Genomic DNA, 23,520 nt, shown 5'->3' with positions numbered 1-23,520 from the left:
GATAAGTCTATGGTTTTACATACACTTCATAGATGACCAGGAATGGTGAACACCACAATGAGTTAGAGCAGCAGAAGACCAGGTGGTGGTGGTGCCATTTTTGTTTGCTAATTGACATGCTAACAGCCAATTTGGTAAATCCACCAATATTGCAAATGTAAAATATTAATGGAGATCACTGAGCAGAAGGGCACCATGTGACACAAAGACAAATCAAGGTTCTTTTATCAAAATGCTATCCAAAAATGGAAGGTCTATCACTTTGGACTACCTTAACCATTGAACACATCATGAAACTTAGGACACCCAATACCATCAATACTTTTCAATTGTCAAGGTTTTGTTTGGTTACAAAGGGTGTCCACCCAACAAGACTGCAACAAAGTAACTGTTGGTTATAATAGTAGAAGTGGCAAAATGTTGGAATAACACAGTCAGTTATACCATTGGTGAATCCATCAATGGCACCATTTGAGGTCACAACCCAACAAAGATCACTACTCACCGGCATCGTTTGACTCCCATGTAGGGCGTTAATGGCTGCCTGGGCTTCCGCATGTGATGAGTATTTGACAAACGCACATCCTGAAAGAGAAATAGAAGAGCCTGTCACCATATTGTCACATCAAGCGGAACAGTAATTTTATAACGATACAAATGTGACTTGAATGCTCATGTGTCAACCAATGTGGTTGGACTGTCCTGAAGTTTTCTGGGATGTGGACATCCTAGTAGGGTTCAGGACAACCTACCCACAATCTCAACATGCAAAAGCGATATGTCAGGCCTATTTAGCTGTGTCGCCTTCCAAATTAAAAAACAAAAAGAATTCCGAAATCCAAGAAATGTAATGGTGGGAAGATTTTGGGTGCTAAGAAGACAGCATCAGACTTTATAGACTGGCACATGTGTTTTGGAGCTTCTGATTTTGGTTGCGCATGGCGAAAGTGAAAGGTCCTCTTTAAAACCAGAGTTGCTCTTTAATCTGGTTTCTTTTTTTTTGTTCTCCCTGATCCGAAGATGCTGGACACCGGACTTTGCAGCCAAACTGTTAATAATCTTTACGTACCCCTCTACCATCTCTACGGTGACTCATTTGCATGCACTGATTTAGAGAACACCATATGGATATAGCAATTAAAACGTATTGATCGGCAGCCACCATGACCTTTCTAAGAATCAGTAAATATCTGTCGTGGAAACTACAGTCCGAGTAATTAATATGATTAAGAAGAGACTAGGAAATGTTTGTTTAGAGGAAGCATCAGTAAACTGGATGAGGCCTTGGGAGATCGATAACCTGCGCCAGGAAGTGCACCCCATTAAACCGTCACATATCATTACTGTACAAGCTGCCAATCCACGGGGAAAATGGCAAAAATCTCTGTCTTTACACTATCACTATAACATATCACTTCTTTACAATATTAAACATTCATCCTTATAAAAATTATCATACAAGACTTTAATTTGGCTTTAAGTGAATGTGTACAAAAAAAAATCTGACTGCAAGCATTGAATAGCGAATGAGAAGCAAAATTAAGTTTATAGATCCCCAAAATGTCAGCAAAAATCAAGAGATTTGATGAAAAAAGTCAACTTTGGGGACTATTTATAATGATTTCATCTAAAATTTATTCAAGTTGTACACAAAACTCATTTAATTAGAAAAAATCATGAATAAAAGTTGATTCACACAATTTCTAATTGACTGCAACATGCACAATTGTGTAAATATATGTAAAATTTGGGTAAATATTCAAAAAACATTTATAAATAGACTGGTTTTTAAGTGTGTAGTAAATAATTGGACAATGGACTTGGTTATTTTCCAATCAAGAGGTTGGATATCTGGAAGTTCTGTAACAAAATGCTATCATTCAAGAGAGAAATTGAAATTTATAAGTTTTAAAAACCTTTTGCTGAGAAAGGAAACGGAAACATCTTTGGGTATACATAAACCCCAATCCCATCAATGATTCCCACCCCATCCAACATCATGTGACCCTTTTCTATGAGCTACCCCAAGTGATCGAGTGCTGGCATTTACTTGGTCTTGATACTACTTCTGGGGGTAAAGTTTAATAGTTGGGGGGGGGAATTAAGCTTCTTGGACACCAACTTTATTATGTTATATGTTCATTTGAAGGACAGTGGAGGTACTTTTTATTTTGGAAAACCCATTTGAAAACACAACTCAAGAGCCAATTGGAAGTCTCCATGTAACCCAAATCATATGACTCTGAGTCTTGTTCTTTATGTAGCCATGGAACTAAATGGGAAAATTGAAAAATGGTGATGGTTGAAATAAACTTTGAAATGGTGATAGTGGAAACCAACTTGAATTGGTGAGGATAAGGAATCAAACTTAAAATGGATTTGGTGGGTATCAACTTTGAAATGGCAATCAACTTCCCGGACATGTTACGTATTCCTTTATAACACGGCAGTTGCCCTTTAATTTACAAATCCCATTTTGAAACACAAGGTAACATTTTTTCTTGGTCGATTTTACGGAACCTGTTACATAATTCCCATTGCCACTGTTTATAATACAACTCTAGACTGGAAAGTCTTTCTCATCTATCTTGCCCACCCAGGCATTTCAGTAAACAAAAGCCAGCTGGTCTTGTTTTGTCTCCTTTTCCCCGTAATCTGCTGTTTCCTGCAGCTGGCAAGCCATTAATTGTTGTATAAATAAAAGTTTTTGTAGTCAAAGTTGACTCCAGCGGAGGGGAAGTTTATGGACAGAGGACCTGTCAAGACCCATACGTAGATCAGTAGATAAACTCTCATTAAATGTGATTTATCCTGGGGAGGTTTGTCGGATTACAGAATTTGTATTGTGCTGGAAGATGGAATATTGTTGATCTGACAGTCCCAGGAAGTCTACAAAAATGATTCATTCGATTAAAGTGAAATGGGAGCAAGAGACATTTGTCTGCTCCTACTTATTGTAAATCTTGATCTAATCCTTCTAGTCAATGCTTGCCAACATATGGCCAAGTGTATTATGTTTTAAGGCAAACTGCAGTGCATATTCAGACAGTAGGCTTTGAATAAGTATTGCAAGGTTACAGTAACTTTTAGTAGGGCTTGCTGTTCTGAATTTAAAATACACCCTCTAGTGACCATCCATAGTTGGGGTATTTGGAGTTAAATGTCCATTTCAGACCTGGTGAACCACAGCATTTTGCTGCTGTCTTAACCTCTGCTATTTAAGTAAATGGAAGAGATTGGAAACCCTTTTTTGCATGTGGCTGCATGCAGGGGTGAAAGATTACAGCACAGTTCTAGAAGTTGACAAGTTGTTTTTGGCTCCATGGTTGCTTTTGGAAAAAACTCCCTACACCTGCAGCTGCAGCCACAAGTGAATGTAAATCTATTACCAGTTTGCTATGCACCCAGGGGCATTCATCTTTTTGGTTTTCCACCACAGGTATAAAAGGGGGAGCAACACAAAAAAGCCCTGTCTGGGTGAGCAGGAGACCTAATTTTTCTCCGATGCAGTTACATAATACCTACAGGTCTTGTCCCTCCTCCAGTTTGTGGCTGGATAGTAGAAGGAGCAGACCAATGAGATCATCTCATACTAATACTGAATACAAATCTATTGGATAGTTTAGGTAGGTTGTCAAATTACACAGTTTTGGTAGACCTGATTATACAATTAGATTGACATGGGAAGAGTGGAGCCCCTATTACTGGTGATGGCTTCCATATGTGGCGGGAGAGCCAACCTTCCTAATGCTGTATTTTTACACCCTGCACTTGGTTTGAAAACATACAAATACTGATCATCTTATAATTGCCAAGTGATGTTGACTATCTGCCATACCTTTGCTGTTTCCATCTGGTCCTCGAAGGATTGTACACTCCTCGATATTCCCAAAAGCTTCAAATAGCCGACGGACATCATCTTCTGACTGTTGTTTGTTCAACATGCCCACGAAGAGTTTTCTGTCTTCTGGAACAAAATTAAGAGATGCTTACCATATTTTGGAAACCCTCATGTCAAGACATTCATAACACAACAGTGATATGATATAGTCACCAAATTTGATTAAATGGAACCTGTCCAATACATATTTGTCAGCTACCACTGCCATCTTTATGGCTCCTAGGGTGCCATTTTACTTTCTAACTACCTGGTGAGTCAAGGTTCTGACATAAGTATGTAGTCTTGTTGCTGTTTTCTTGTTGTGCACCAGTGGCTGACCAAGTAGTAAAGCAAGAAGAGGAATAATGGCCCATGAGATTACAAGACTTCTTGACAGGTGCTCATACAACCTTTTACCAGGTTAGGAAGATATCTATAGTAGGTAAGGCTTAGATTATTCGAGTTTTATAAATCTGTTTTTGTAAAAATCCATTGGTTGAGCATGACTAAGACCACCAGTAAGACCAAGATCATAGAACAAGACCATCCCAGTAGATTATGTCTTCCCACAATACTTGAGCTATGTCATCTCAAGAATCATGGAGATACATGACCTATGACCCATCTCATAGAAAGGCTCACAACTTCATGAACTGATGTTTCATATTAGGTTATAATGTATATCTGTAGGCAAAACAAGGACATTACATACATAGACTGGTTACACTATAGCATGAGTTTCTCATATAACTGTTACCTGTTGATCCAGCCAGTATGTCCATATTTTTCCATTAAATTATACCAAAGCTATCCAACAACAAAGCAAATTATACTTACAAGTCCCTGCCATAGCTACTACATTAGCATTTCTCAACCTTTTTAACATGGGGAAACCCTTGAACTAACTTTCAGGCAACCCATTCTATAATTACTATATCCACAGCTCACAGTAGATTAGCTTGGTGGTCAAGTGGAAGAAAGCCTCCTAGAGTGCTGACCTGTTGGAAGGCTGCCCCTCTTACAGATAGCTGAGAAGAGCACTGGCATCCCTTCAACTGACCTGGGAGTCACAAACTGCTCATTGCTTAAGTAACCCCTAGAAACCCCTGGAGGAACCCTGGTTGAAAAACTATCACACTACATGGTCAGGGCATCTGTCAATTAACCTGTAGAGACTAGTGACTTTAGCAGGTTGCATATAGGTTGTGTTGCGTAACTATAAAATACATAATATGTACATGAAAGACCAGGACAGGCCCCCAAGCATGACTCCGAATGTGTTAGAAATATCACTGAATGAATTTTTTGCCAGTTGGTGCAATCCAAGGAGCCTCCTCTTTGAAGCTCACCAACCAAGAGAGAGACACATTCCTCAGGGGCAGGGCATGCCAAGTCAGTGGCATTAGATTTGATACTTGACATCTAGGGACCCTGGGTTGCTCTAAAAAGTACAAAAATGCCTCTGCTAATGCCTATTTTAAACTTGTTTACTGCCTACTGATATGTCAAGTTTTATTTCAAGCTATAACCCTTCCAGAGACCTTTTAGGACATCTTTGCTCTTTTTTTCTTCACCATCATGGAAAGTTCATTTTTGAGCGCTTTGTCACTCACTTCTATGGCATGGCACTGTATCATTAGACACAATAGAAAAGTCTACAATGACACAAAAAAGGAATAATTGCGGTTTTTGGGTCTTTTTCCACAGCGTGATCCGATCGGTGTGCACAAAGGAGAGAATTTTCTCTTGTGCTTGCCCTGGCTGACTTTTCACATCAAATTAAAGTTGGTTCTTTCAAGGCCTTAGAAAGGGTAATTGAAACAGTTCTTCACAATTGGTCTGACTTACGTTCTATCTCCCTCATCTCCGTCTGTATCAGTGACGCTCACGAGCGCAGACAAACGGCGTAGGCAAACCTCGCTTAATATTAAAGCATCTGATTAAATGGGATTCGCCAAAAAGACAAAGCGCTGAAGACCTGCCAATTGTTAATCCCTTGTTCACTGTGCTTAAAAATTCAATTTCTTCCTTTCAAGAGGGAAAGAACAGAAGGACGAGAAGACTGAAGGGTGTCTCATCTTCAGGGTGTCTGATCATATCCCCGCACTCCTATAATCTTAAGTCCCTATTAATATGTATGCACATGACGCAATCTACGTCCTCTGAAAATTCAATCATTATTTTTTTTTTCTTTACATTTTATAATCATGGATTATTGATGTTAGATTCGGCTGAAGTGGTCTGTTTGTGTAAGGGCATAATAGTCAATCTGATGCTTCTATTGTCTGGTTTGAAGAGTTATTTCAAGCTTATTTTAACTCCTCAATGCACCAAATCCAGATCCTGTTGTTATTCTTAAACTTTTCCATTACATCTGACCATTGGTATTCATATTTACACTGGCCTTGTTCTGTAACATTAAAAAAATTTCACTGCTATTCTATGGCTTCTTTAGCTCCAAGAATTGCCAGGAACAGATATAGCCACATCAGTAACTCACTGCAATCACCATGGAATGTGTCAAGGTGGATGGACCAAGAACATGGAGGTGTGAAAGTTGACCCAATTCTAATTACATTGACAAATACGGGGCTTTAAAGTCTGGGACAGGTAATTGTTATAGTTACATGGTTGAAGGTGTGAACGGCTGTCAAATCACTGAAGCAGAGTTAAATTCATATTATATATGGGTGACAGGTGATGTTGATGGCCACCAAGCCAATTTAAAGATGGTTTTTCCACTTCAACATAGATGGCCGCTATTATGTCTCTTGTAGACCATTAGTCCTTTCTGTCCAACATGTGCAATTCAGTGCCCTCAACAAAGACAATTCACACCTTCAGCCATGCAACTGGATTTATTACCATCTGCCTCAGACATGATGGAATCAAAAGATTTGAGTACTTAATTAGAACAGGGTGGTCTAACATGTTAACTTATTGGATACTGCAAATGTACATACTGAGGGGTTTATTTATAAAGCACTGAATCTGACATTCCATGAAATATTCCCTGGTAGAGAAGAAATTACTGCCATTAAAACACAATGAAAATGTTTACAAATAAACCCCAAGTATTTGAATGAAGCTGAAATTTCAGTTGTATGCCAGTATGGGATGGGAAGAAGATGGCACCCATAGACAAAGTGTGGAATTATCATAGCAGGAGGATGCCAAAGAGAGGGTACATTTGCCATATGTGCAACTAGGCATGATTACACATCCTGGCAAATGTTTTAGGGTCTCCTTGGGCTTTTGTTCTACTTAAACATGAATGGACCTTTTACAAGATTAGGTAGATGGGCTTTGGGTTTGCGTCAATGGCATCAGTTTGGGATGTTATTAAGATCATTGAGGATTTGTCGACAGATGCACCTGACCCTTTCTGACCTTCTCTAGTATGGGAATTCAATATCATTTTGAAACAAATAAAAGTCTAAATCTAAGGCAAAAACTACATTTTTAGATCTCAAAAAAACTTATAAACTGCAGAAACTGCAAAAATAGCTTAGATACACAAATACAAATATTTCACCTTTAAGGTTTTTTTTAATTAATATAAGGTTTACCATGTGGGTCTTAACAGACAGGAGAACAGAGCGATGTTTTGGGCAGACAGCTGGATACAGACATTCCTTTATCATGCTAATTCACACACTGTCAATGGGCCTGATAAAGGTGGATGCTTCCATTCAATCACATCTGGTAGGAAAGCCGGTTATAACATTTTATTAGGCACCATTGTGAGATTCAATCATTGTCCCCTACCTGCAAGTCTCTAGCATTCTGTAAGTGCCCCATGGCTTGACACAGCCGGACAGCCACATGATTTAAGATGAAAATCCAATTTAAACCAAAAAAATTCTTAGTGTAGAAATAATACTTTGCAGACATCTTTTTGAAAGTCTTTGTATTTTTAATGTTTTTGCTCCATGGTTCTACTGAGTAAAGTCTTGCTGCATCACGTGAGTATCATTTAGCTGATTTGGTTATTATGTGCAACATAATTAATGACCTTTTATAGTAATATCTTGGCGATGATTTGCGGTAAAAAGGGATCTGCCTAGGCTAATTACTCATATTAGCAACTCTCATCAGGGAACAGAGGTGCACTACAATCGCATAACGGCTTATTAACTGAATATGATTATGAGAAGTCTCAAAGCCTTTGGATGAAGTGTTATGATATGAAGTGCCTGTGGAGGGAGTGTTATGATCTGGGGTACCTGTTGGGTCAGTGCCATGATCTGGGGTGCTTTTCGGGGAAATGGGATGATATCAGGGGCCTGTGTTATGATCTGGGGTGTCTGTGGAAGAGGTGTTATAATCTGGGGTGCTTGTGGAGGAAGTGTTATTATCTGGGGTGTCTGTGGGAGCAGTATTATGATCTAGGGTACCTGTTGGAATAGTGTTACGATCTGCGGTGCTTGTGGAGGCAATGTTATGAGCTGGGGTGCCTGTGGGGCCGATGTTATGATCTGGAGTGCTTAGGGGGCAATGTTATATTCTGGGGTGTCTTTGAGGGCAGTGTTACAGTCTGGGGTATCTGTGGGGGCAATGTTATGTTCAGGGGAGCCTTTGGGGCCTATGTTATGATCTGGAGTGCTTAGGGGGCCTATGTTATGATCTGGGGTTGCTTCAGTTTGTCAGGTCTGTTTTCAGCAATGATATGTGACCAAAAATGAGGTCAGCTGACTCCCTGAGTATACAGAATGAACAGGTTTTACCATCAATGGATTTTTTCCTCCCTGATAGCCTGGCAAATTCCAAGACGACAAAGCAAGCATTCATTGGGGTTCAAATTCTGAAAGAGTGGTTCAGGGAAAATGAGACATCATTGTCACACATGGATGGCCCACCACAGAGTCCAGACCTTCACCCCACTAAGAATCTTTGGGACGTTCAAAAGAAGACTACACAGCGCTACAACTTTCCCATCATCAATGCAAGATCTTGGTGAAAAGTTATTGCAACTCTTGATAGAAATAAATGTGGCATTGTATGAGCCTATTGAACTAATACCATGGTGAATGCATGTTGAAATCATAGCTAAAGGCGGTCCAATGACATATAGGAGAGTACAACATTATTTTTGGCCTGGCAGTGTATATATAATGTACATTACATATATAATAATGATGAAAGTTATCTCACTAAGGGGCTTTGAGTTGGCAAATGACAATCAGGGTTTGTGCACCGGTTCTTTGATTGGTGCCAAAAGCAGGCAATTGGAAAATAATCAATTGAAACCGAGCCTTAGACTATCTTCCCATGCAGTATGTAGTTCTTGCAGTCTAACATGTGCCCCTCCACAAGGTATGGATATAAAAACAAGCTGAGGTTTATTAGTAATAATCTACTGTGCACTGCATTTTACTTTTCACAAAGATACCAAAGGGAATGCACTATAATGTGTTGCAATGATACGTAAGGCTACGTAATGACCACAACCTTAATATATTTCTTGCACATACCTATGCTAAGTCTACATCAAAATAAATAAATAGCAGTAAACACCATGGGAAGAAAGTCACAGACATCTGACCTAGACACTGTTAATTCCTGATGCAAAACTACGCATTTTGCTCTCCCGGGCGAGCGGGCTGATCTGTGGCCATTTTTCATAGAGTAACAGCGATGATAGGGCACCCCGGGGCCTTCGATGAAATGGTTCATTAAAACAGTTTCTCGGGTTTCTGAAGTCGCTCGGTAACACTTTGTAAGGCTCCTGGTACCTTACAGCACCCCGGAGGCTGATCTCAATGAGCCGTGCCCAACCACCCCGTAGCTTCTTATCGCTTTTGAATGGATCCCTCTACTGATGAGCGCTGGGCTGGTGCCGCAGCTCAATACTGTGCTTCCAATGCTCGGTCTCCCTGCGCTCACCAAGCACATAGCCCATGATGGAGATTGGATGGGGCTGTGCACACAAAATAAGAGCAATTTATTGCAGATAACAGCCAACTGTCCTGCGGCCCTCTTTATGCGTTGCTGGGAAATGTGATAAATTCCCAGTGTTCAAACCATGGAGGATAAGAAAAAGAGGGTCTGAGTCCTTGTATGGCAATTATATTAATTTGTTTAGGAGCTAAGAACACACATTTTCAAAAATACTATATATAGAGTGGGGTAGACTTGGAAGATATGTGCGTTCTGGGGGTGTGGGGACCATTGTGACTCTTTTTGAGTAGCCCTCCCAATAGATGCTGAATTTGCCAAAAAGTTCCCAATTGGGGTCAATAAAGGGAAAAGATGTGAATATGTAGAAAAGGTTTATGGACATGTTTGCCCCAGGCCAGGGTTAATCTTTTGTATCCATGACAAAGCCCTAGTATAAGTTATACTTGTTGGGGGGGGGGGGGTCTTGTATCTGGTGGGTCTTTCTGCATGGAATGAATAAAGTTTAATTCAATACCTAATAAAAGTAATGATTGCCATGGTACAGCCCTCGTTTTCTTGCAGTGGGTGTCCAGGAATGAGACGGGTCCTGGTGGAGCCAAACAGATCCAAATTTTCTGCTTCTACAAGTTGCCTTATAGAAACCCAGTGTTAAGAGAAATTTGTGCTCCTCTCTGGCTGACCTTTTGAAAATGTTAATTGCCTCACTGTTTCTGTGTAGTCAGATTTAATGCCCACCTGAACCTTCAGTATAAATCAGCACACAGCCAGAAGAAGAAAGCCTTTCGGCTATCCTGCTGCAGAGAAAGGTACTTGGTCTCTGTGTGAAAGCAGAAGCTTCACTGCAGAGGTCCAACAAACCCTTTACTGCAGCTTTTTTGACCTTTTTTCTTTGGAGGAACCCTTAAAATCATTTTCAGGTCTTAGGGAAACTCTACTAAAACCAATTTTTAGGTGGTAATGGAAAAAAGCCTCATAAATTGGTGAAAAGACCAAAAAAAGACCTCCAATAATGGTGGCTTGAATAACTTATAGACACCTAAAACCATCATAAGCATCATGCAGCTGGTTCTACCAAGTCGTGTTGGCTCCAGAGAATAAATGGGAGGTCAATAAGCTACAGTTTAAGGAATCCCAGCAAACTCTGAAGAAATTTCGGAGTTCCATGGAACCCTGGTTTAGAATGGCTGCTTAAACTGAGCTAGAATTCACCAACCAGCACACTACACTCCCTCTGTTTATTGTAGAAGAACCCTAGCTCTTCAAGGAGCTAACTTATGAGATCCACAACATCCGAACACTTGATGTGACTTTTATGGGCTACTACCCATTTTCTATTGAATTTATATGAAAGACAAAAGGAGGTCCAGCAAAGGAGGTGAGCGGACACACCCAAAACTACCAGGATAGGAACAAAACCTGGAATTATGGCCAGGAGGACCTTTGGAGTATCTACAGGTGGGGCCATTTCAGCACACCGTAATTAAAATATCCCATTTGGTTGTATTGACCCTTCAATTCTCAATAGGACATGGAAATACAGCTCATAATCTATTGAAATCATTTGCAAAATTCTCAAAGACAATGAAACAGATTTAGGCATCCAGGGATATGAAGATGTGCCACGTTTTGTTATGTGTTATAACATCACGCTGAGTACTTTTTGGTTGGTATTTCGTTTTTTCGTCGGTTGACGGCAGCCCAGAAATTTTTATCTCACTTAAGAAGCAGATTTCCTTGGAGTGAGCTAAACTGATTTTTGCAATATTGGAGGATCTGCAATTATCCGTCTGCGAAGATATCATTTCTGGCGCTTCTGTTTTCTTGGAGGATTTTTATTTTGCCATTTTTCCGAAGTGACATTGGCGCTATGCAACCGGCCCCGATCAGCCGCAACGCCCTCCCCCCCCAACCACCTGCATTCGTTAATAGCATAAATCTTCAGATCAGAATGGAGACAGAACATTTTATTTGCTTTCAGCTGTAATCACAGCCTGTAAACAAAGCGATACATTTTCCGTCTGAGGCGGTCGCCTTTGCGGCGATGAATTGTGCCGTCCGGCGTCACCTCTGTCCCCTCCCAAATTGATAGGGAGTCAGGTGAAATGATGAAATGAGAAAATAATGGAAGGTTCCCTGGTTGAAAACTTAATTATGGCTCCTCCCCTGGCTCGCCATGTCATTCTTTGTATTATGATCCTCCATGTAGACTTTTCTCCCGCGCCCCGCAGGAAAGCCCCGTAATAAGTAAAAGTACAAAGTGTCAAAAGGAATTTTTCAGGATTTGACAGCTCATACATTACAGTTCATCGGCTTCTTCTGGGGCTCTGCTTAAAATTAATAGGCAGTCAAATCTATATTTTCTCTCCTTTGTTTCTCGGCACTACGGCTTAGGGCTTAAGGGCTTCAGCGTAGCGAAGAATTGTGTATTATCTTCCGCACTGGCAATAATCTATAAGTGTCGCCCTGGCTGCTGCGAGGCTGAACACCGGTCTATTTCCAGGGGTCTGGGGACTGCAATTCTGCGTTTGTTCAGCTTGCCAAAGGATGTCCCTCAAACTTAAAGGATCAGTCCTCCCAATATAAATGTTTTATATATTTTTTTGGGTGCTGGAGAGTTGAATCAGCTTCTAACATCTTTCATCTCCGATAAAAGAAAGATATTTTTTTAGGCTTCACTGCATGCCGGAGCTTTTAAAGAGTATATAATACCAATTTTGTTTTTTATTTTGCTGTATGTGTCCTGCTAAGGAGATTTACCCTATTTATTTGCCCCGGCCCTGGGAGATCTGAAATGGTATGATTGTCAAAGACAATAGAAAAAACACCTTCCAATAAACCAAACTTCTTCTTGGTCTGGTTTGTTCTTTAACCTCCTGGGTGGTTCATTTCTGTCCAGATTTATATGTTTAAAAGCGGTACATTGTTTTTCATGAAAATTTATTTAACAGTATAATATAATAGCATGAGTATAATAAAGTTTGAAACACAAAATCATGTCAAAATAATAAATGAAATAAATAAAAAATACATTTAATAATACATTTTATAATAAACTTTGACATGATTTTGTGTTTCAAACTTTATTATACTCATACTAATATATTATACTGTAAAATAAATTTTCATGAAATTCAATGCACCGCTTTTAGACATATAAATCCAGTGTATTGCTTTCAATACAGTTATTTTGTATTAAATGCAATGCAGAATATTTGATATTCCCACCTCGCCCCTAGCACCGGGAGTTCCTAGCTACTCTAGGAAATCCCATTGAAAGCCAGCGCACTCGCCGGGGGACAGATCTTATGAAGAGGACACAGATAGAGGATAGCAGGAGCCTGGAGGACGCTGGAGGACGCTGGAGGATGCTGGAGGACGCCGATGGGACCAGTTAAGCCTTTATTTTTTACTTTTTTAACCACCCAGAGTGTGACTCGGGGTTACTGCTTTCAGCTTGTTTTTTTTACCCCGAGCCACACTCGGGCTTACCGCTGGGGAGGTTAAGAGAGTAAAATAAGCTTGCACCACCACCTGCACATGTAACATTGGGACTGATTTATTAAAATAAATGGATCTGCTCCAGGACTGAAAACAAATTGATAACAATTATGAAATTACTTTTTAACAAGTTTTCCCATGGTAGTCTTTTTTTCTAGTCTTGGGGGCTTTAATAAATCAGGTCCAATGAGTATTGGAATCCATCCTGTGATAGTTTAGGCTCGTGGTGTATTGGTGAATTTAGTCAATATTAACTAAACTCTTTGTAAAATGTTCTTAGCACCTTGAAGAATACATGCCACAGAGAACTAGTGGACAATCTGGTAAAAGTCCTTATAAAGTGGCTACTGAGTACCTACTTTAGGTAAAAAAACAACAGAATACAATCATGCTTAACCAATATGAGAACAAAACGACACCCAAAACTGTAACAATGAGTCCTAAATTGTTGGTTGTTACTCAACTTTACGACTCAAGTTTGGGGAGTACACACCTGCCAAAATCAGGAAAGGTTCAGTAGACTGCTAGATATTCATTAATATTTGGAATAAAAGGATAGTCTGTCTTCTTCTGCACTGGAATGTATTTTTTGGTTGAGTTTATACTTAACATCAGCTTGTTCTCCCTGCTATTGTCACATTGCTGTGTTTGGATCTCAGTTATGTATCACTTGGTTTGTGCCTGACCTGACCATAGGACTTCCATTGCCCATTGGTTTCCCAGACCATATGTCTGAGGACATTCAATACCCAAGCATCGATCCTCTGTCAGCTATCACCCCTGGTGACACAGTCACAACGTTTTTTGTAGGAATTATTCCCAGTGACATTAGAAGCCAGCATGCAGTAATCCACATTGCAAGCTAAACTTTTGATTGGCCTTCTGTCAACTATTAGCACACATGCAACCTGGACGTGACCGAGTTCTATTCCTGTAAGGGACATTTTGTTCCTGGGTCACAAGGACATGAACGCAAAAAAACATGGATTTGTAGAATGCATTTATATGATGTGTGTGAAGCTCTGCATCTCTAGTTAGATTATGAGGGAGTGAGCGGTGAAACACAGGACAAATATGTGAGTCTTTGGAGAGCGCGAACAATGGCGCATATTAAATGACTTCTTCATTAAGCCCTAATAACGCCAACTGGGCACCAGCGAGCGTGAGCTCCAATCAAATGTTAATGAATACTTCCCCAATTCCTACTGCTGCTCTTCATTAAATATTTACACTACGAGGCTGCATGTGCTTACATATTATTAAAATATGTACTGCTCATTGCCAGAGTGTTCAAGGAAAGTTTGTGCTGGATAAAAGTGCCGGCAGAATGGCACAATTCGATTGGACAATAAAAAAGGGAACCTGTAGTTTAAAGTGATAATGGTTTTCTATTGTAAAGTTGGCTGTCCTAGGATGTCACATGGAGGCTGTTCATTTCAGGCCCATTTCTGAACAATTGGTGCTGGACTAATATATGCCACACTACTAAACATAATTGGACCATTACCATTTAGGAGTAGGGAAGAAATGAGGAAATGCCCAGCTGTCCAGCCGTAAAAGCTGAAGTTCCTTCAAGAAGAGGGTGAGCCTTAAAAAGGATCCTATCGAAAATTTACATGGATGCATTCAAATTGATTTGTTGCAAGGCATTTAGGAAAAAGTAGTGAGCCAAACACAACAGCAGAGAAGGAGAAGTGAGGTATGTACAATGATTTGAAGATCTGGTGCCCAACCTGAAGCCCCAATGATAGATGAGGCCATTTGGAAGATCTGAGCTGGCATTTGAAGCCCCATTTCTCTTGTAAGTGGACTACCATTGATCCAGAGATCACTTCCAGGCCGCCATATTGTACTGGAGCAGCATTGTAATATATATTTTGCTGTTTCCAACATTATAGTTACTTTGAATTAAAAGCGAAATACAATTTTTGGTAACACCGAATCTATCTAAAGCCAAAACCAATAAGAAATGCCTAAAATCACTGTTGTTTTTTTGCTAGAGCGTGCATGTAAAAAGAGCTGGATCTTACTTTTTAGGTAACACGATATTTTGTAAAGTTCGTCCATTCTGTGGACCTCACCCGCTGTGCTAGAAAAGCCCTCATAAAACAGGGTGCCCTTGGGAAGGTCCACAGAGTTTAAAATATATGATTTATGGGAGACTGAGTCTAAAAAAAGCTTCAGTTACTTCCTCTGGGCCATACGTTTCAGGTGCTCAGGAACTTTATCAGGGCTAAAACACAAAGGAAAAATTTTTTTTTCAGTTTGGTGGCAATCAGTGGCAGATGTAGCCAACAGTGCACCTCAACTTGGGCCCTTGTGGGAATCTCTGTTGGCTGGGCAGGGTTCAGGGTTGTAGTGGCACACTTTGCAAATTTCTATGTTGGCCCATGGTGACACTAAGCAACAGAACTAATAGAAAAAGTGACTTTCCCCCATAGGGATGAAGACAGCAGGCAGACAGACCTACTTGCTTTCAAAGACAAAAGAACACTTTTAAATCAAAATGTCTTGTCTAGAAATTAGCAAATTATTTTGCTGATAAATAAAAAATGAAAGCAGCATTCCAAACTATAATGAACTATAATGAACTATATTCAGGCTACCGGATGGATTGCTCTCACTGACGCGTTTTACTCACAAAGAGCTTATTTGTAGAGGGGACATTTCTTTAAAAGCATACGCTCATGTTTATCAAATGGAAGCTGTGTACCACTCCACTCCACTTCTTAGATTGTAAGCTTTCTTTTGGACAGGGTCTTCTCCTCCTATTTTATTGTATCAGTCTGGTATTTAAAATCTCTATTTATTGTACAGCTCTGTGTAATATGTTGGTGCTTTATAAATATAGCTGAAGAATCATAATAATAATTTTTAAACCATCCAAAAAATAAAATTGTATTTAAACTGGCAATCAGCCTTTCATAATATGCAACGAAGGGCATTTGGGGCCGCACCGGAGGCTCTTGTAGACTCAGTGCCCAGCAGCACAGGGTGACTCACCTCCGCATAAATTTACCTTGTAATTCTGTCTTTTATATCAGTGTGTTCACCACAGTGCCTCTCATGCCTCTGAGGCTCCGACTGCCTCGCTGAGTGAAAGTGTGCATAAAATGTTTCATTTTAGTAGCATGTGACACATTTAATCCATTGCAATGGGTCATTGTGCATGCTCCTACATGAGCTATTGAGCCGCACCTGAATAATCCCCCTATGGTGAATGGGCTATAGAGGAAGGCCCTGAGGCAGCAAAGCATTGTTAGATGACAGGTTGAGCTAAGCTTGTTACCAGCGAACCCAAAATTCAGACTTGTGAAATGTAGGAGGCTCAGCATTCCAGAAGGGAAAAAGAGACATCCTGCAGTAATCACAGCATTGGGTAACTACAAGTCCCATGGCTGCAACATAGCTTCCAACAGATCCAAGTCCACGTCTCTTTCCTTTTAGGACTGTCTTGATGTACACCATAACTATATTTTTGAAAATATTGTATACACTGATCCCTGGGAAATATATTCCAAATACATTATATGGCAAAATGTCTGCAAACATCTCTATGAGACTGATGGACATCGCATTCTATAATCATGGACATTGATATGCTGACAGATCCCACTTTGGGCTATCAGCCTTCTCTCCCCTGGGAAGGCTTTATACAAGATTTCAGTGTGTGGAATTTGGGATTTAGCCCTTGTTGCATCTAAATGTGTAGTCGTTTTGTCAACAATTTTTGTTTTTTTAGTATAATGACTTCTTATTCTGACCTGTCCCTGGTGTTAGCCTCATTAGAGCTGAATGGCCAGTCACCTTCCTGCCCTTTACATTTTGCATTTTCTAGAACCGCCCATAAAGTGCAATAGAGATCGTTCACTCCATGACATTCAACATCTCCTCAAAGAATCTAAATGTCATTAGCGGTTGATGACCTTGACTCCTAAGCCATCAACACACAGATTGTCACCCAAATGGGACCCCATATCCTCCCACATGATGGTGCTGGCAGATTGCATGCCAAGCTGAGCCCTACAACCGCCAACTCTAATTTGTTACCATTGGACCTTTCATAGTATAACATTAAAGCAGATCTAAACTTTAATGAAACTACATTTACTTTGTCAATGAACTATATAATAAGCAATTACCAAAGTTTATTTCACTTACAAAATACTGTTTTTACGTTTTTTTGCATCTTAGAACTGTTGACCACTCCATCACTTTCGGTCAATTTCTGAAATCCAGTGGCAGTGGAATGTCACTGCTTAAGCCAGGATTTCGGATTGTGATCAAAGTGAAACATGCCTGTTCATTGAGTGCTGACATAGATTTTATCCTCCACAAGGAGCCCCTATGGCAGGATGAAAACCCAGGAAAGCATTTAGGAGATAGTGGTAAAGAAAGGTGGGCAAACTTTTTGGCTGAGGGGCCAAAATTACGTGTAAAAGCAGGCTGGTTTAAAAAGCCCAATTTATATGGCCTGCTGACCATAGTTTGCCCATGCCTGGGGTGGAGCACCAACACCCTATAACAGAAGGAGTTTGAACAAGGACCTTCATGAGCAGTGCAACAGGGATTATGGTCGATGAAGACTCCAAACTTTAAATAATAAATATGACTTCTGAAATTCAATTCAAACTCAATGACTGGTTTACATGTACGTTAGTAATGCATATTGATTTACAAAGTGAATCTATCTACATAATCTGACTTAGGAATTTTGTCCAAAACATCTATTATAGGGTTCACAGGATATAATCGTCCTGACCAATTAAAGTTTTAGAGCAGATAGACCATCATAGGAAAGCCTGAGGAAATAGGCAAACCTGAAATGGATCTGGTCCAGTAGTGATAACATTTGCTAACTAGTAACAAAGGATTTTTAAGAAATCCATTTCAGGTTTACTAGATTTTCCAGATTCTCCCGCAATAGTCTATCTTCACCAGTCTTGAATCAGGCCCAATATCATTACCATATGGCTATGGTAAAGATATAAAACCAGAGCTCATAATATAAACTTCTGCCACTACAATAAATAGAGACACAATCTTTTACCACATTCTATTATACCTGGATATGACCCAAAGTAAATTCCTAGCTGAACGAGCAGATTCCAGATATGCCCCATGAGTTGACCCCCTAAAATGAAACAATAATTAGGGATTCCACCAATGAAAGGGAAGACACATAAAAAAAGCACCAAAGGATGGTACCCACCAGTACCTGCCCAAAACTCAGATTTTTTCTTACCACAACCACCTTTCAATTGACTACAGCACATTGCGGGCAGTAGCATTTCAGGGTTTTCTGATCTTAGTAAAAATGTAGCCTCTACATACCGAACCATGATTAGAGAGGGAACCATTGTGAAGAATTTAGTATTTATTTTGCAGTGAATTTGCTCAGTAATGTTGTCAGGGGGAACCTTAGGAACTTTTAAGCAACCTATGCAACAACCCTTCGGAACCTTTGTGGTCACCTAAGGTCTCATCTCCATGGTGGTCCTCATGGGCCCAAAGTTGAAGCAAACTTAAGTAGTGCATTGGGCAGCATGGCTTACATGTAATTATGAAGACATTTGAATTACAAAAATGAATTCATATACCTAATACTATCATGCCAGATTTGAACCCAATTCAACTACCATTTTTTTAATTTTGTTTTAATAAAATCCCATGTAGCGAAAATGCCGACGTGAATAGACCACACTTACAAGAGAGCGGTGACAGAATCATGACCGGGTGCACTGCCCCATGGTGAAACGCGCTGATCTCGCAGTAAAGAGAGAGACGATGAAATATTTGCGGTGTCCACTTTAACTCTAACAAGAGGACCTTATGTCCGGCGGCCCTTTGTAATTGAATTACTGGCTTTCTCTGCATAGTCGAAGCGGAGGGCAGGCCATCGTCTCCAACACGCTATTTTCCCCCTGTGAGAAACACAAACTGTTCACAGAGCCCCTATAATTCAATTAAACGGATGCCTCAGGGTGTCGACTGAAGACTTCATACTAAAAAAAATAAAATAAAAAAAATAAAAAAACCTGTGAATTATGAAAATAATTATTGCTGTAGGGGGTCTGGAAACACATTACAGGGGTCATGTATCAGTGGCCGTTGACTGCCATAGAAACAGGAATGATGAAATTCACACAACAGCCAATGTGCTGTGACACCAAGCGTAGGCACTGCTTTTCTAGAAGGAATCGGCTGAAGGGAAAGGACGACAATTGCTTTGATAATACAGAGGGTTAGGAACTATGGTTCAACTTCAGGGCAGGAGGGGGAAGAGGACAGCAAGAAAACCTGACAATAGACTTGAGTGATTTCTAAAGACATGAAGAGGTGATGAATGGCCCTGGACCACCATCAGTCTTTGAAGAGGACCTCCAGCCCTTTCAATGTTTTTTTTTAGACCCACTTGAAAAAGGTCATCAAAGTGTCTCATCAAAACCTCTTTATGTTGTCCTCTTATCTCACTGATAGAGTCTTTCTGAATAAAAGCAATTAATTCATCTGCTATTTTTATGTGAATCCCCCAACCTAGTTACCAGAGACCGGGAAGACATGAAGTCAAACTTTTTCATTGTTTAGGAATGGTCTGCTTCCATCTTAGTAGTACTCTTCATTGGTGGCCCAGTCTACAGTCTGGATCAGTGTTTCTCAATATTTTTAACACGGAGAACACCTTGAAAAAAACTTTCAGGTCTTTAGAGAAGCCCTACAATAATTACTAAATCCACAGCTCCCAGTACATTAGTGTGGTGGTCAGTAGGAACAATTCCTCCTATTGTTGGCCAGTGGACAGGCTGTCACCCTTACAGATAGCCAAAAAGATCATTGGTGTCTGATAAACTGACATGAGAGTCACAAACTGCTTACTTTTCAAAAAACCCCTAGCAACCTCTGGAGGGCCCTGATTGAGAAACCCTGGTCTACAGTAAAAAGTAAAAATTAAGCCTTTGAGGAAGGAGTTAACAGATTTTTTGCAACATTCATTCAAAAGATGCTGTTATTTCTGCCCAATCTATCCCCCATACCAGAAAATACATTTTCTTGCAAGGTTTAAACTAAGGCTTTTGCAAATAAAATTGATTACACCCAAGTTTGGTCAAAATGTGACTGCAAATTCACCATGTGTCAACTATCATATAGAGTTCAACCTTTTATACTGTCAGCATGCAGTGTACAATGCCATGAGACCTTGGCACCTTGGGACAAAAAAGCCACGTGCCACTTCTCTGTTATACCAATGGTTCTGTTTATAAACAACACCTTAATTTTCACCTTTCATTTTTCAGATATAGATTAGTAAAACAAAAAAACTTTTGCTCATCTTAAGAAGTAGGAAGGGTCATATAGTTGATAGCTGGAAAAACTAATAATAATTAAATATATACTGTATGCAAAAATGTGACCAGTTATGGATGCCTCATGTGGTTTCCGAATCCTCCTTACCAAATCTCATCTCTCTAGCACTGATCAACATTGGCTTAATATCCAGGGTTAACTAATGATAGGTCCAGTTGACTTTATTGTTAAGTAAAAACCACTGGAGTAATAAATACATTTTGGAGGCTCACCAGTTCCCCTTCATCTGGGATATTGCAGAAATAAAACTAGGTAGAACACTTGACCAAGATGAAATGGTAAAAAAAGAGTCCAATAAGCTGTAGGAAGGCTTGTCCATGGTTTTTGTCAGTCTGCATCTGGATTGTTATTCTCCAACCACCAAGAACTATTGAACCCCCAAACAATTCCTATGACTCTTACTTTGGCCCCCCCAAAAAACAACTGGACCTACTAAACGTAGTTGGTGCACAGTTCTTTCATCACTAGTAAGATAGGCTTTTGAAGGAGAACCAGGGTGATCCAGCAAACTTAGAATGGATCCAGTCCAAGAATACCAACAATTGCCAACAAAAACAAGTGATTTGTTTGATTGCTAGATCAACTAGCAATCAAGCAAGCATGGCTCCATGCTAGTGCTAGTCTTTCTTCCCCAGTCTTGGAGTGCCTTAATAAATCAAACCCAATGTTGGGTAACTATCTTACACACCTGCAAATTATTCTTTACATTAATGTCCAGAGCTCCACCAACACTTTACCTCCAGAAAAAAAAATGCAGCCTAGTTCACTTCATCAGTTCATAACAGTTCAATAGTAATCAATGCTCAGTGGTCTCCACTGAGACATCAAGATATCGGAATATTGAAGTGTTTGTCCATCCTTCTTTTTCTCCTAACCACCAACAACCTCAATTGATTATTGCAGTTTGGAGAACATGTTCAACCAACAAATGAGAGTCTACAGTCATGCAACAAAATCTGTTTACTGATGAATAAAAAAGAAACTCTGCTTAATTTTTACGGACACGTGAACATCATTGATGGATATTACTTTTTGACTTTTTATGTCTTTGCCATTATTGTATGCCATTCACCTCTTATCCCAATGGTCAGTGGTGAAGGAAGTGGTAGACAATTTCCCCATAAAGACAAAAAAGAAAAAACATTAGCTCTCCCTTATTCTTAAAGGAGTTACTTTAAAAGGAACACGCTATCTCACTAGTTTATTGAACTTAGTTTTTAGTATAATGGGTGGAATACTCCACCATGCTTGTTCCTCGGTGATTCTTCTATCTCAAAGCATCTTTACTAGACAGGGTCTGTTTGACTCACCATGATCCTGGTATACAAAGATGTTATAATCTGCCTAGGCTTCCCTGATTCTCTCCAGAAGCATGGGGCCATCTTGGTTCAAGCATTATTCAGGGTCATCAACTCATTCCTGGTCCAAGATGGCGACTCAGAGATGGCACAGTCTTTGGCCATGGTCAGAATTTCTGGCTCACATCAGTCATACTGTAGCCTCTCACCTTGTGACTTGCTACAAAGTTACAGTATGGTGGTCTGATCACTGGGGGAGAGGTGACTGGGGAAATGTTTCTTCCTGTCTGCAACAGACTGATGACATCATCTCTAGGCAAAGTCCTTGAACTGGAGCTCAAACTTGGGTTTCTAACAATAAAAGGTGAAGCTTTATTGTACTATGATGGGAATTGAAGAATTGAACAATGATGAAGCCTCTGCAACACATTTATCCTGCGCAGGAATGTTAAAAAAAGGTGAAAAACATTGTGATTCTATCATAGTACTGACTACATAAAGCACTTTGTAAGAATGCTTCTTAGATGTGGAGTTTTCCTCAGTACAAAGGACAGAAAAAATTTGGAGAGGGGGGAGGTAGGGGGTTAAAAGGAGGGCACGTAAATTAATAATAGGTATGGGGGGAGTGCATCTCACTTCTAATGAAACATTGAAAAAGCCCGGCTTGTTTGGGCTGGAAAAAAAGACGCCTCAGAGCTGATCTCATTAATACATTATATCCAAGGTCAACATACAGATTTAGCAAATTAACTTTTTTATTCCAAGGACTGTTCAAAGGACAATCGGATATCTGTTTTGTATGGACGAAAGATGGTTTCCTTGTTATGGTAAATGGTATTATTATTCAGATCCTACAGGTGTCAATTAGGAGCGCTGATCCTGACCATTTGTGGTTGGGATATGACCGATGAACGCCTCGCAGATACTTTTAATCAGAAGATGATGCTTTCATCTCAAGGACTGAACAAATTAAAGAGGGAGAGAAGATAAAGTAGAACTAAAGTTCGCTATATTCATTTTTCTTTCAGCATCCAGCTCTCTGCAAGCTGAAGTTGCCTACGTTTGGATTTCTTTTTCTCTTCTGGCCTAGGATGGGGTAACAAGTACAACCTCAATGCACCTTCCAAAAGTAACACGATGCACCAGGATATTAGTGCACCACCTATGCTTCTGATGTGATGCATTGAAAATAAAAGTAACTTTGTAAAACCCAGTGTTGGAATCAAAGTCTGGACTCTGGTGGTCAATCCATGTGTGAATATGTCTTAAGCTCCCTAATCCACTCTTTTTACAATTTGCTCCTCACAGGCCACCCTAAATCATAACACTCCCCCCACTGGCACCCCAGATCAGAACAATGCCCCACAAGCACCCAAAATCATAACACTTGCCCCACAGGCTGCCCAGATCATAACACTGCCCCCATAGGCACCCCATATCATAACACTGCCTCCTCAGGCACCCCAGATCATAACACTGTCCCTACAGGCACCCCAGATCATAACACTGCCCCCACAGACACCCCAGATCACACTGCATAACACTGCTCCATAAGCACCCCAGATCATAATACTGCCC

General features: G+C 40.1%; 1 protein-coding gene across 1 annotated transcript in view; it reads right to left on the bottom strand.

Moving 5' to 3' along the window:
* Positions 1-23,520, bottom strand: part of CELF4 (CUGBP Elav-like family member 4) — a 700,213-nt gene that overhangs the window by 97,877 nt on the left and 578,816 nt on the right. The window contains 2 exon segments of the mRNA XM_072413517.1: positions 506-585; positions 3,839-3,967. Of these exon segments, the coding sequence (XP_072269618.1) occupies positions 506-585; positions 3,839-3,967 (209 nt within the window).

Source organism: Pyxicephalus adspersus, chromosome 6, assembly GCF_032062135.1.
Source record: "Pyxicephalus adspersus chromosome 6, UCB_Pads_2.0, whole genome shotgun sequence".
In the NCBI taxonomy this organism is placed as follows: domain Eukaryota; kingdom Metazoa; phylum Chordata; class Amphibia; order Anura; family Pyxicephalidae; genus Pyxicephalus; species Pyxicephalus adspersus.
The sequence above is the reverse complement of the archived record's forward strand: the minus strand, read 5'-3'. Positions and strand labels throughout refer to the sequence as shown.